At 43.6% G+C, this 14382-nt stretch overlaps 1 protein-coding gene across 1 annotated transcript; it reads right to left on the bottom strand.

The window, feature by feature from the left end:
- Positions 1 to 221: 221 nt before the first annotated feature.
- On the bottom strand, positions 222 to 6674 carry NUDT2 (nudix hydrolase 2). The gene is made up of 2 exons (XM_074166170.1): positions 6542 to 6674; positions 222 to 1178 (listed from the first exon to the last, which is right to left on the bottom strand). The coding sequence occupies exons 1-2, from the start codon at positions 6672 to 6674 to the stop codon at positions 865 to 867; spliced, it is 447 nt and encodes a 148-aa protein (XP_074022271.1). The 3' UTR covers positions 222 to 864.
- Between the last annotated feature and the right edge of the window lie 7708 nt (positions 6675 to 14382).

The following is a 14382-nucleotide window of genomic DNA, read 5'->3' as shown; positions in this document are numbered from 1 at the left end:
CTGCTGCCCACACACAGGTGCAGGCTGCAGCCACAGAAAGATGGGTGCTATCAAACAAGATTGCCCATTAGCATGGATATTCTATGCTATTTCTGTGCAGAAAATGCTATATTGGGCAGATAGATTTCCCTTTCCCAACCCCCTGAATAATACATGGCCGAGGTGTCTGCCAAAGACCAAAAAGGAAAAGAAAGAGGCAAAAGAACTTCAAGTTTACCATCTTAATACTGTATGTCAACTGTTTACTAAGAGTCTTTGGATGGAAAGTGTTTTCATAACAGTACATCAGTGATGTACACAAAGTCATGACACAAACAAACAAGACCTGAAATGATTTGACAAATTATCACAGCACATCAGTGGAGGAGCTGGAAATAGAACTACAGCTTCCCCATTTGAAATGCAAGGTGCAACTTCTGCAGTAAACATTTTGTTATTAAAAATCTCTATATGCTTATTTTCTCAACTCTGCAGTTCTACATCAGCAAGCCAAGAAATGTGAAGTGCTTGATTTTTCAAAAAGACCTGTGGCTGCTCAGCACTTTGAGGGAAAAGAAAAAAAAAAAAAAAAGAGGAAAAAGAAAAGGAGACAGGCACAAAGGAAGTCTTTGTTAGCTCTGGGTTTCAATTCAGACATCTCTGGCTCATGCTTCAATCAGACCATGCTTTTTTTGCATCAGCTAGGGGAGACAAAAGCACAAGCTCTTTAAAGCTCCAAGTATCCCCCCTGAATTTGTATAGATTTAAAAAAGAAATCTACATTTTTGCAGCCATATAGTTCTTCCCCTGGTTTAAAAAAAAAACAAACCAAAAAAAAACAGGCCATGTTTCTTCAAAAATTCCCCTTATCCTTCCCAAAAGTATTCATTCTTTGGAGCAGAGAAACTGATGTGCTTCTTTCAGCGTCGCTTGCATGTCCTCATATTCTGCAAATTTACAAGCATCCTCCAGCTTCAGCCATTGGAAAGCCTGGTGCTCCTCTGAGAGCTTGATTTCTGTGTTACAGTCCTTCACTTCTGCCAGCCAGTAAATGACGGTCTTAGGTTTGCCACAGACAGGATAATGCAGTTCTTTCTTGTACCCCTCTACAAGGGTGAGCTGACTGGCCTGAAGACCAGCCTCCTCCTGTGTTTCCCGGAAGGCTGTCTGCAGGTCATCCTCTCCTGGGTCCACGTGGCCTGTCAAGAAGGTGAAAAAGTAAGTCTCTGAGAAGAAAATTCAGGTTTTGTTTATTCAGTTGACAACTAGGAAACACTGGAAGTCAGAGATGAGAGTACACTGTAGCTGACACAGAACAAAATGGAAATCGGAGAGCAGATTGCTTTTCCTTTTTCAACTCTTACAGCTTGAATTGTCTTTGTCTTGTGGCTTTTAGGATCATTCTTTACCCACATCTTCTGAAACTCATGGTGGCTTGTCAGCACTAGACATCTTTTCTTCCCAGCCCTTCTCTCCTCCTCTGGAGCACTCTGCACCCATAATGTTCCCTCTTAGATCATACTGAGGATTGAGTGCCTCATGAATGTTTTCCTTTCTCCAGGTAGAGGGGAGACTGCTCATCTGCAAGGGCCTTAGTCCTCTCTCAACCCTCAACAGAAGCTTAAGGCTAAACTCTGCAAAACTCTTACTCATGCCAACAGCCCAGAAACAACGGGACCGGGCACCAACAAATACCATTTAAAAGGTGGGTTTCAGTTAGGCGTATTTTTATTTCTCTCCCCTATTCCCCTCTGAAACGCAGCAAGCCTATAAGCCAGACCTTTCACCAGCTGCATAGTTCTTCTAGGACACATCATTTATTTTACGTTGCTTAGAATGAGAGGTGCCATTACAAACAACGGATAAATATAACACATCCCCAGCTGTTTATACTTTTGTTGAGAAATGTCAGATTTGGTTTTCTCATGAAAGCTCCAGACCAGAACATAAATAGAACAAGCCAAGCAAGATCTCAAAAAAGCAACATAGCAGGAGTTGGGAGGCTTCAAGAGGCAAAAAAAGTTAAGCTTTATTTTGGCCTTCGTGTCACTCTATTTTCTTTGTAGCTGGCTGCAAATAACCATAATTTCATCACAGAGTTTAATCTTTCCTCAGGTCCCAGGTACCCAAAGCCACCCTTTAGTACCAGACTTGGGTTATGTGGGGAGCTCATTTGGGTTTCCCAACATGTCTCACTCACTTTTTTGTGTGTGTATCAGAAGCTTAACCACCTCTTACAGCATGACATCATCTCAAATGTAAAATACACTTCTATTTCAAGTGGGAACTGTGCAAAAACCAGCATGTGATGTTGCATTTGACATCTTGGATATTTTAGATCAAATACACTGAGGCTTTAAGTAAAAAAAATTCCCCCCTGATTCTCAGCACCGCAACTCAAGCTATCTCCTTCTTTTTGGCAAAGTATGTGTTGGGTCAGGGCAATCCCAGGCACAAATACAGGCTGGGCGGAGAATGGATGGAGAGTAGCCTCGAGGAGAAGGACTTGGGGTGTTGGTGGATGAGAAGCTCAACATGAGTCGGCAATGTGTGCTGGCAGCCCAGAAAGCCAACCGCATCCTGGGCTGCATGAAAAGAAGCGTGGCCAGCAGGTCGAGGGAGGTGATTCTACCCTTCTACTCTGCTCTGGGTGTGAGATGGGGTGTGAGACCCCACCTGGAGTACTGTGTCCAGCTTTGGAGTCCTCAGCACAGGAAGGACATGGACCTGCTGGAACAAGTCCAGTGAAGGGCCACGAAGATGATCAGAGGACTGGAGCACCTCTGCTATGAGGAAAGGCTGAAAGAGTTGGGGTTGTTCAGCCTGGAGATGAGAAGGCTCCAGGGAGACCTTACAGCAGCCTTCCAATACCTGAAGGGGGCCTACAGGAGAGATGGGGAGGGGACTCTTTATCAGGGAATGCAGTGACAGGATGAGAGGTAATGGTTTTAAACTGAAAGAGGGGAGATTTAGATTAGATATCAGGAAAAAATTTTTTACTGTGAAGGTGGTGAGGCACTGGAACAGGCCAGGGAAGCTGTGGATGCCCCATCCCTGGAGGTGTTCAAGACCAGGCTGGATGGGGCTTTGAGCAACCTGGTCACCATAGGAGGTGTCCCTGCTCATGACAGGGGGGTGGGAACTCGATGATCTTTAAGTCCCTTCCAACCTAAACCATTCTATGATTCTATGATTCCATAGCTGGGACCTTTACTAATAGTTGAGAAACAGAATCCACTTGGCCTTGCACAGCTGGATTACTTTTACAGTACCCACAGCAAATGCCCACAGAACATCCACGAACAGTAAGTAACCACTACTTTTTAGGATAGCCATGATCCATACTCACCAAATGTGCAATGTATTGAGGCAGCAATAAAGCTGGAGGGCTGAGATTCAGTTTCAACTCAAAGGACACCAGTGAAAACTCCCGTTCTCCAGCAGAGCAAAAGGCAATCACCTCACTCTGCTGTTGATACCCTCTAGTCTAAGCTCAGTAAGTTTCCAACTTTGTGCAATACTACTACTACTACTACCTACTGGGAGAAAAAAGGACTGCTGGCAGCACCTCACACCACAGCTTCCAGATCCTCCTGCACAATTCCAATATGCTGAGGAGGAAAATGAACCTGATGAAATTTAACAAGGGCAAGTGTAGGGTCCTGCATCTGGGGAGGAATAACCCCCCACACCAGTACAGGTTGGGGGCTGACCTGCTGGAGAGCAGCTCTGTGGAAAAAGGCCTGGGAGTCCTGGTATACAACAAGTTGAGGATAAGCCAGCACTGTGCCCTTGTGGCCAAGAAGGCCAATGGCATTCTGGGGTGCATCAAGAAGAGTGTGGCCAGCAGGTTGACGGAGGTGATCCTCCCCCTCTACTCTGCCCTTGTGAGGCCACATCTGGAGCACTGTGTCCAGTTTTGGGCTCCCGAGTTCAAGAAAGACAGGGAACTGCTGGAAAGAGTCCAGGGGAGGGCTACAAAGATGATCAAGGAACTGGAGCATCTCTCTTATGAGGAAAGGCTGAGAGACCTGGGTCTGTTTAGCCTGGAGAAGAGAAAACCGAGAGGGGATCTCATCAGTATCAATATCTAAAGGGCAGGTGTCAAGGGGATGGGGTCAGGCTCTTCTCAGTGGTGCCTGGTGACAGGACAAAGGGCAACGGGCATGAGCTGGAACACAGGACATGCTGTCTCAACACGCAGAAAAACTTCTTTACTGTGAGGGTGGCAGAGCACTGGAACAGGCTGCCAGAGAGGGTGTGGAGTCTCCTTCTCTGGAGATATTCAAAACCCGCCTTGATGGGTTCCTGTCCAACCTGCTCTGGGTAACCCTGCTTTGACAGGGGGGTTGGACTAGATGATCTCTGAAGATCATCTCCGATCTTCCAACACCTACCATTCTGTGATTCTGTCAACACCACATCCCCTTCCCATCAACCTTGACTAGTGCAAAAGTCACAGTTCTAGGAGTAGAGATGATGAAGCTCATCCGGGGGGATGCAAGCAAGTCCAGTTTAATCCCATAACGGTTGCAGCTGCTTAGGGAACTTTTAAAATATCAATGTACAGCTGTAGCCATAAATTGCCTTTTGTGTGCTCTTGAACAGACTATTACATCTTCTCATTTTGGCTCCTCACACATTAAATCTACATCACATACAAGTTATGTTACTCCACCACACAACCTGAGGTTGCCTTTGAAGATGACTCATATCACAGAGCATATATAATGTAATAGCTCTCCATTATTTATTGCCCCCAAATCTGTACCAAGCTACTATTAAAGGCCGCTATCAGATTGTGGCTTTTGTATGTGGCTTTTGATCGATAAAACCTTAAACAGTATGTTGAGGGAGGTGATTCTGACCCTCTGCTGTGCTCTGGTGAGATCCCACCTGGAGTACTGCATCCCAGCTCTGGAGCCTCCAACATAAGAAGGACATGGACCTGTTGGATTGGGTCCACAGGAGGGCCACAAACATGATCAGAAGGGTAGAATACCTCTCCTATAAGGACATGCTGAGAGCTGGAACTATTCAGCCGGGAGAAGAAAAAGCTCTGGGGAGACCTTCTTGTGCCCTTTCAATACTTCACGGGTGCTTGTAAGAAAGATGGGGACAGACTTTTCAATAGGGCCTGTAGCGACAGGCCACGGGGTAACGGTTTTAAACGAAGAGAGGGTACTTTCAGACTAGATACAAGGAAGCCCTCTTTACCATGAGGGCAGTGAAACACTGGCACAGGTTGCCCAGAGAGGTGGGAATGCCCCATCCCTGGAAACATTCAAGGTCAGGTAGAGGGGCCTCTGAGCAACCGGATCTAGTTGAAGATGCCCCTGCTCATTGCTGGGGGGTTGGACCAGATGACCTTTAAAGGTCCCTCTCAACCTGAACCATTCAACGATTCTATGACTTTGAGCGTGTGAGATGTAGGGCTATGAGTAACTTCACTCCCTACTGAAATACGTATGAGTCATTTCAGTCACTTGTCCAAAATTACTGTGCTCCCAGTGAACCTTTCCACATGAGTCTCTCCTGCAACAATCAATCATGTCCCAGCACATGTTTTTTAGCTTTCCAGTAGGCTGCAAACTCTAATCCCTTAGGCTTTTGGTGAAGTGGACAAAGGCGAAGGTTTGGAAAGTTTTGTTCTTTCCCTTAATAGGAGAACATAGCTGATATTCTTACTAGCTTTTTTTCCGATTTGCAAATTCCTGTTTACGAACTGCTCCTGCAGTATGCTTTAAGAGCACTGCATTTTACAAAACAAAAGTAAAAACTAGCAGGAAGAAATCTCAGAGGGTCAAACCAGCATATAAGAAGATCTACAAGCAAGCTGAAGTACTTCTGTGCAGTGCTTTTCCTGGAACCAAGGCAGTGACTACGTACTACCAAACACTGGCTTTACAGACAAGATGTTGCTGTATGTCTTGAGACCTCACTGATGAGAGGATGGCTTAGGTGAAGATGGCTGACAAGGTTACTTCTCCCAGCACTCCCTCCCATTTCTGCTGTGTTAGATATGTGCTCTTCATCAGTGATCTCCTGAACTTAAAGAAACTCCTATATCTTCTAAGGAAGGTGTTTTAAAGTAAATTATCAACCATTTCAATTTACCATCTAATGTTGCGCTGCAAACTGTGACCCTCCTGATTACATATTGGCCAAACAACCGTGCATTGGCAATAGCGGCATCTGGCAGAGGGTCAGACCTGAGTGAGAAGGTAGAAATTTCTCTAGCTTCCTAATTTCAGTTGTCTGCCAGAAACAGACATTTCTCAGAATGTCTGATTTTCTCAGAAAAAAATCTGAGGAACAGGATTGGGTGACCCACCGCCAGCCCCGATCACTCATTCCCAAGAGTTTGTACATATACTTGCCAAGTATACATACAACACAAGTATTTATACAATACTCACAAAGAATTTCAGCCCAGCTCTGCTGCACAAACAGCACAATCAGCGGCTACTGTCAACTGATTAACTGCCCCACAGAGCTGAACTTAGCAGCGTTCAGCCAAAATTCAGTCTGTAATCTCACTCACGCCCAACACAAACATCACCTTTGGGTGGGGTCCAGTGGTGGGTCCCATAGGATGCCTGAAGGAGGAGGTATTCAATACCATCAGTGACCTTAGAAGACGGTGCTGACTGCAGCCTCCTGAAGATGATCAAGCCACAAGCTCTCACAGCCATGTCCCTCTGTTAACTGCACGGAGAGCTGTGGGAGAACAGAGAGGATCAAGCAGGAGCAACATACAAGATGGAGCTCAAACAAACCAGTCGTATTTAGCCAGGAAACGTATCTCAGTGTGAGCTAAAAGTCATCCATCCCTTTTTAGTTACTACACAGTTAAACTGCATTTTATTACCTATCTTTGAATTGTAAAAAATTTAGTCGTTTCCTTTTAAAAACAAGAAAACAGGAATCTATATAAAAGCTTTAACAAAAAAAAAATTATCAAGAAGCACGAAATATGACTTGCATGACATTTCTTTGCTGCTGATATATTAAACACCACACTGTAGGGACAAATAAAAAAAAAAAACCAAAACATAAAGCAAAAGGAAAGACAGAGATTAATAATCTGACGCTTTTCCACTGAAAAAAATCCAAAGGCTGTGTGCAAAGATAATACCTCAGAATTACTGGAAGTGGCATACAGAAGTCATTGCCCAAGACAGATCCCCTGCAGCACAGAACTCCTCAAGATGCTGGTGGCAAAGCTGAGAAATGAATGCCAAAGGACTAGCTCTCTGCTGACCTGGGCTAGACATAAGGCTGTTACACAAAACTAAGAGCTTCTTGGCATACATGTTAAGCACTAATTTGATATAAACAGAAGGAACACACCTCTTAAGTGACAAATATTGTAATCAATAAGATACGCGGCCAGGAAAACTGGTCCTATACAGAAAAAGAGAGAAAGTAATGGAGATGAGAAATCCAAGTTAAAGAATTCCAAGTTCCAGGCAAAGCTTTGTTTTTTGACAGAGTCCCACACTTCACTAAGCAATCCCTTCAAGCAACACTGTTGTTTTTCCCTTGGACACCCAGTGTGGCATGGGGACACCTCCAAACTGGGAAACCACAGCAGAGACTTCTTCACCACCAACCAAGCCCCGGGATGGTGTTTAGCCCTCTTGGTTAACCCCTCCTTAACCGCATCAATTAGTTTCTGATCAGCCACGCCGAAGATAACCCCCCACACACACCCACACCCCGAACCGCAGGCACTAAGCCCGGGCTGGTTTGGAGCCCGGCGGCCGCACAAGGCGGGAGGCCAGCACCACCTTCCGTGCGCGCCTGGAAACGCCGCCCTCCGAGGGCCTGAAGGGCCGCCATGATCCAGAGGTCCCCGGACCTCCTCCCCCGCGCCGACCCGCTCCCCTTCCTTCCCTCCCGCCGTGGGCAGCCCCCCTCGACCGGGCCTCTCCCAGGGGGCAGGGCCCCGCCAACCCCCAGCAACGGGGTGAGGCGGGGAGAACTAGGCCCGGAGGCCCGGGGGAGGCCGTTGTCATGGCAACGGGACGGGGCACCCCCCACCCCCAGCGCACACCGGGTCACTGGGGGAGCCGGAGCTGCAAGGCCCCGGGTCACCCCCACTTCAGTCGCCCCTCACCTTCACTTCCGGGACGGAAGAGTAGGCGGAGCGCGACGCACGACTGAAGGCAGCCTTGACCAATGACAAGCGTCGGCAGGCTCAGGCGGTAGCGCCTCCCCACCATTCCCTTCTCCCCCGCCGTCCCCTAGGCTCCGCCCCCTTTCCGGCCGCAAAGACCTCAGATTGGTTGCTCCCCCCCCGGGACACGCCCCATCCGTGCGTCTCCCTCTCCCCTATTCGCTGGCTGGTGGGCGCGAGGGTTTGAAGCGGGAAAAGCGTTGTTGCTATGGAGACGCGGCCTAGTCGCTGCTGCAGAGCGGCGCCGCGGCCGGTGAGTGGTAGCGGGGGCCGCGGGCGGGGGTGGGGAGAGGATGGGAGTCGCCGTAAGGTGAGGGGGACGGCGGCACCGAGGGAGGGGAGGGGGGAGATGTCCCGGGGGCCATCACGGCTGGGGAACCGTCCGTGATGGCCCCCGGGACATCTCCCCCGACTCCTCGCCGGGCGGCGGGGCAGCACCGCGACTTCCCTCAGAAACCAGGGTGGAACAGGCAGAGGAAGGATCAGAGGAGATCCCGCACAGAGCGCTGAGTGTGAGGTCCCCCACCTCAGCCCTATGCCCCTTCTTCCAGGGGGTGAAGCTTTAAAATTCCTCACCTTGGGATTATATTTACCGAGGGAAGCTGCAAATTCCTCTGGGGCTAAATTAAGTGACTGTGTCGCCCCTCAGCATAATTCCCAGTGTGTGGTGGTTTGTTTTGATACAATTATAAAATAAATATTGAAAGCCATTTGGTAAATCTTACTGGCAGGAGAAGCCGGGGCACAATTTTCAAATAATCAGCATCCCAATATAACTTGTAGGTTATTTTCTTAGCGTGCGGTTGAATATTAGACACTTCCCGTTTCCATGCAGCTGTTGTTTTAAGCAGTTGTCGGGGATCAGCTGTAGGATGGAGTCTCTTCTGCTGAGGTCACCGGACTATACTTAGTATGGAGGGATGATCATAAAAAATACCAGGCTCCTGCCAATTGAAAAATATTCTGTTGGAAAACACACAAAAAACCCAAAAAACCCACCAAAACAACGAACCAACCAATATTTAGTTGCTGGTTTAGATTCTCTTTGGAAGAGCAATGAAATTAATTGTAGTTTTGCTACCCAACTCCATGTTAGTATGTCAGTAGTAGAGGAAATGGGAGTGTTGCTGCAGGGAGAGAAGCTGCACCATGGTCCAACTGTAAAATCATGGTCAGTTACCATTAAAAGTATTCCCCGGTCTCCAATTACTTTTACTATGCAGAAACTATAGGTGGTTATCTATTAGTAGAATTGAGCTCGTTCCTCGGATCTTAAAACAGGCTACTATCACACTTGTTCCAATGAGCAACAGAATGCTTAATACCATGTTGTATACGTGCATGAGTTGTAATCCTATGATCTTACAAAGGGATCTGCTGCAGCGTCAAACACTGTTCCATAGATCCCTAGCTACTGCATGAAACTAAAATTACGAACTCATGTTACAGTACAGATTATCTCTTATTATGGAGATTGTGTTTATAAAAGTGCAACCGCACCCTGACCCCATTCTTCAGAGGAATACCCTAGTTTCCAAGGAATGGGGTCAGAATGATTAAAGCATTTTGTGTGGTGCTCTGGAAAAGCAAATTAGCCATTCATATCTGGAGGGCTAAATCAGATTTGGCTTTTACACAGTGAAAAAAGGGCTTAATGTTCAGATAAGTAAAAAATACAGATGGATGACTGGTGATGTGAGTTAATAAGTCTCCCTTTTCTCTGTTGTAGGTTTGTTCTAGTCTTCTGCTTCTATACTTCAAAAAGCAGCAAACACTTTGGCACTGACAGAGTCTATTCTGAAGACTTGTTTGCGGTGATGTGATTACAAGTAAGGAGCACAATGCATTGTACTTATAGTTGTGGTCAGGGAAGGAAGCATACCTACCTGCTACATGCCTTTATAACTAAGTTCCTAACTTCTAGTTTTATAAGGTACCTGTAAAGCGAAATGATTTATGTAATACAAAGTGATAGGCAGGAAAACAAGGTGCTGTTTGATTTTGTACACTGATTAGCAATTACTATGTTTATCAGATGCCCTTGAAAATTGTTCCTAATGAAATTACTTAATTATCAGAGTTTACGATTCAGAATTATTCTCTCTAGATTATTTGCAGGATTAAATGTATAGTTGCATTAGTTTGCCTTTGCAGGAGTGCCACATAAGATTTCTTCACTTTGCCATGACTTAATTTCCCTGGTTTAATATACAGATATAGTGATATTTGTGTCATGTCTCTGTGGTGACACTCAGGATTGCCAGTGGCAGTCAGCTAAAATTACCAGGTAAATATGATTATATATGATATAGTATTGAGCTATGGTGGGATAAGAGGGCATGTGAGTGTTATTCAAGCGAACGGTGCACTGAGATCTTTGATACATCAGAGGTTAATAAGGATCAAGGTATAGTGGTCTAAGGCTGCTTTATTCTTAAAATAGTCCACGTAGGGATTTTACGTGATTTATTTTATGCACAGGATTGACACTCACTGAGTGAGTATCTTTGAAGGCCAGCCTTTTCTCCACTTTCAAAAGTGCATTGAGAATGAAAAGATCTGTGTAAGAGCTAGTTAATAAGGAAAAGCATTTTAAAATAGAGGATCAGCTCCTAGAGCATAATTTTGTGGCAAGTTTATTTCCTTCAGAAATAGATAAAATGTAACCACTTGTTTCTGCTATTTATGCCTCACTTTTTTCCCCAGCTTTATGACCTTTAAAAATCCTCTATTAGTGAAACAGAGAAGGGTGTCTCCGATGACAAGCTGGGATCTTAGTCTGTGCTTTGAGTTGTTCCCTTTATATAAAATTCTAATGCTTTTTTAAATAATTACTTACCCATTACCAGCATCTGGCAGCCTTTTAAGATCTTTGTAAAACTTCTTTGCATAAGAAATGAGTTGTAGAGAACTCAGGTTTGCCATATAAAGGTGATGGGTTGACTTTTTCAGACATCCCATGTGTTCCAGCAGGATGATGTATCACCGTTAACTGTTTCACCCTCGCTGCTAGCTTGTGTAAGTAAATCTAGTAAGTGAAGATGCTCTGGACTTCGTTGACTTCACTGTTTCACGGACCAGCCTCAGCGTCTTTTTGTCGGTGGCAAAGCAGATCCCTTGCGTGAGGTGGTGGTGAGAATTTCAAAGTGAAGCTGAGTCTTTCTGCCAGCTAAAATGAGAAGAGCAACCACTGAACAGCGTAGAATTATACACAATGTTGTAATAGAGATTGAGTGAAAAGTTTTTCTTAGGCCTGTGACTATCTGACTTTATAACTGAGTACTCATGGAAAATGATGCTTCTGTACTTTGTATTCTTCTCAAACCTATGTTTTATCCAACCATTTTAAGAAGTCCTAGGATTTTGTTTCAATCCTTTTTTCAGTGAATCCACCCAGAGCTTTGCAGGGAACATTTGGGTTTTGATATGAAACTACTACACTGAAAAATGTTTTATTTTTCTGCCCCAGCACACAATATTGGCTGTTATTTATTGTAAAAAAGGAAGTCTTCTCTTTTTTTGCCAGAAGATGGCATTATTATTAACAGTTTAGGATTCTTGAAAACCTACTAGTACTCCTCTTATTTCTTCACAAAGACAGTTTATTTTGAAGAATTATGTATCTGTTTTAGCAACAGTGTCTTCAGACACAAAAGACAGTACAGTGTTGGATGAATTAAAGTTTTCTTTTAGTGAGGAGAAAAGCACTCCTTTTAGAGCATCGCCCATTATGAGGCTGGAAGGTTTTCACTGACAGCTGCAATTTCCCCTGAATTCTCTTGCGTATGAAACAGAACAGAACTTTTAGGAAACTGTCTACTCTTGAATTTTAAAGTAGTCAGAAATGCTGGAACCCATGGCCATTATATTTCCTTATTTTTTTCCCATGGTTAATTAATTTGTTTCTCCTTTATTACTCAGCGTTCAGTTTTCCTGGGTTGTGAAGTTGTTGTTCTATGGATGGAGAGACACTGGAGTTGTCTCCTGAAACCACTTAGATCCAGTATGATTTATTTTATCTGGGGAAGAAGAAGCAGTTAAATTACCTCCCAGCCCAGCTCTCATTAAGAAGCCATTTAGCTGCTTTCACATGGCACAGAGCCTTAGCCAATAAGCCCTGCAGAGCTGCTTATATGTCTCAGTACTAACCTTCCCATATGCTCTGTGGTACCTATATTACTCAGATTTTCTGTGTTTTGAGAAACTTAGTCTCTTGTTGCCCCAGATAATAGAAATCTGTACAGTCATTTCTAGCTATTTAAATGTATTTTGTTTAATTTTTAGTTGGAACTTTGAGCTTAAAATTCTTAGTTCTCTCCCCTTGTATGCTGCTCTTGTTTTGGGAAGTGATTCAATTTTTTTTTTCCTTTTTATCCTCTCTTCTCTCTCCTGTGCTCAACATTATCATTCACAAAGGGGTTATCACCAAATTAGTTCTTGCACTAGTCCTTGGCTACTCTGTATTTAACTTAAGTTTATATAAAGATGTAAGTGTAATCTAGGATACAGAATGAGAATAGGTGAAAGAAATTTGCTGGATTCTTTTACTTTTTAACAGATACTTAGTACTTTGATGAGAGTACTGAGACTGGTGTCTCAGCTTTGTGTTCTAGCTGCTCTTTTCATCAAACAAAACAAGTTTCCCGTGGCAGCGCATACAGACTGTTACACAGGTCCTATACTGGTTTCATATTTTAAGATACCTTATGTAAGATAGGCATTTTTTCAAAAACATAACCATTCTTTAAATGAAGGCTGAAGTTCCTGTGGAATTTTATCTGTTAGAGAAGTTGGCAAATTGTGAATGCTTGTGAAAACCCTTGCACTTGTGTCGCAGTTAGCCTCTGTGATCTTTGGGTTTGCTATCCTCTCTGTCAATTTTAATTTCCACCTCCCAGGGTCTAATAATCTCTGTAGTGGCACTGACTTTACCTCAAGATTCAGAATTGCATTACATACACATTAAATAAGTCCACCTACGTTTCAATGTTTTTGCCTTGAAGTTTGTTACAGCTGAATCTCATAATTTCTTTATGTCTAGGAACTGTCTATAGCTTAGACTCTAGCTTCTAAGTAATTTTAGATATCCTCTACTGCACCTTTTGGCCTCTGTAATATCTTATACAATCAGCACTTTAATATAATCTTTATTGGTTTGTTGTTGTTATTATTTCAACATAATGTTTTAATAATATGGAATCAAATTTGGGAGTGCTATTTGGTGACCTTATTTTCTTATATAATGTTATTGTAGGGATGTTTGAAAATCCTGCCAAAGAACTTACCCTAAATTACAGAAGGGGGAACTTTTTCTTAAATAACCTGGTTTTGTTGCATGTTATTGTAACCTCCAAACATGAGTAACAACTGTATTTGCTAATGTCCTAGACTGAACAAAGATATAAGAAGGCAGTGGGCAACAGATACTTGAAGTGCTATCGTTTTTCCATTTTATGGAACAAGTGAAAATATCTGCAGATATTAATCCATCTGGATACAGACAGCTGCACAATGAAGGGAGACACGAGTGAAGGAGTTGAGGGTTTTTTAGCATACCTTTCAGTGTAGCTTGTTGCTTTTTTGGGTTTCCCAAGAATGCAAGTATGGTGTTCCAGTAGCATATATAGATTTAGAGAAATTCTGTATTTCAGATTTTGCAGAGTGTTTTGGTTATTCTGTCAAGGACACTTAGAAATGCTCACAAGATTCATGACATACAAGAGGAAGTTACACAACAAAAAGTACAACTTTTCTGTAGTTCATCTGTAAGATGAATGGTCTTAATTACTTAGCTTGGTGTGAGGACAAATGCAATTCCTTCTCCTTTGGTTAGTTAACAAGGGATAGCTGAACCATATTAGACCGCATGCCCTGACATTAAATTGAGTGTCTAAAATTAGGCATTTTACATTCTGTAGCTTGAGGACAGGGTTTCAGTAGCTGTGGCATTCATCAAGTAGACATCAGGCGTTTAGGAACTCAGCAGCAGTAAGTAACACTACATTGTGCATTTCTTATGCATTATTGTGTATTGTCTATAATTTTAAAATATAGTTTCATAGATAAAATATTTGTCTCCTGTTTTGCTTATTGTTATTGCTATATTCTGTAGTGTTTGGCAGTCTAGTGTATTGTAAACTTGGATTTAAACAAGCTTCTAGACTAACTACAGGTAATGGCATCAGGAAATGTGTAGTTTCTTCACTAGTAACTTTGTTAGA

This window comes from Numenius arquata, chromosome Z (genome assembly GCF_964106895.1).
Source record: "Numenius arquata chromosome Z, bNumArq3.hap1.1, whole genome shotgun sequence".
Taxonomy (NCBI): Eukaryota; Metazoa; Chordata; class Aves; order Charadriiformes; family Scolopacidae; genus Numenius; species Numenius arquata.
The sequence above is the reverse complement of the archived record's forward strand: the minus strand, read 5'-3'. Positions and strand labels throughout refer to the sequence as shown.

Coding starts and splice junctions, on each gene's coding strand:
- NUDT2 (XM_074166170.1), bottom strand. CDS start 6,674: ATGGCTGTGAGAGCTTGTGGCTTGATCATCTTCAGGAGGCTGCAGTCA. Junction 1,179..6,541: donor CCACTGGACCCCACCCAAAG/GTGATGTTTGTG, acceptor CCTTCTTGACAG/GCCACGTGGACCCAGGAGAG.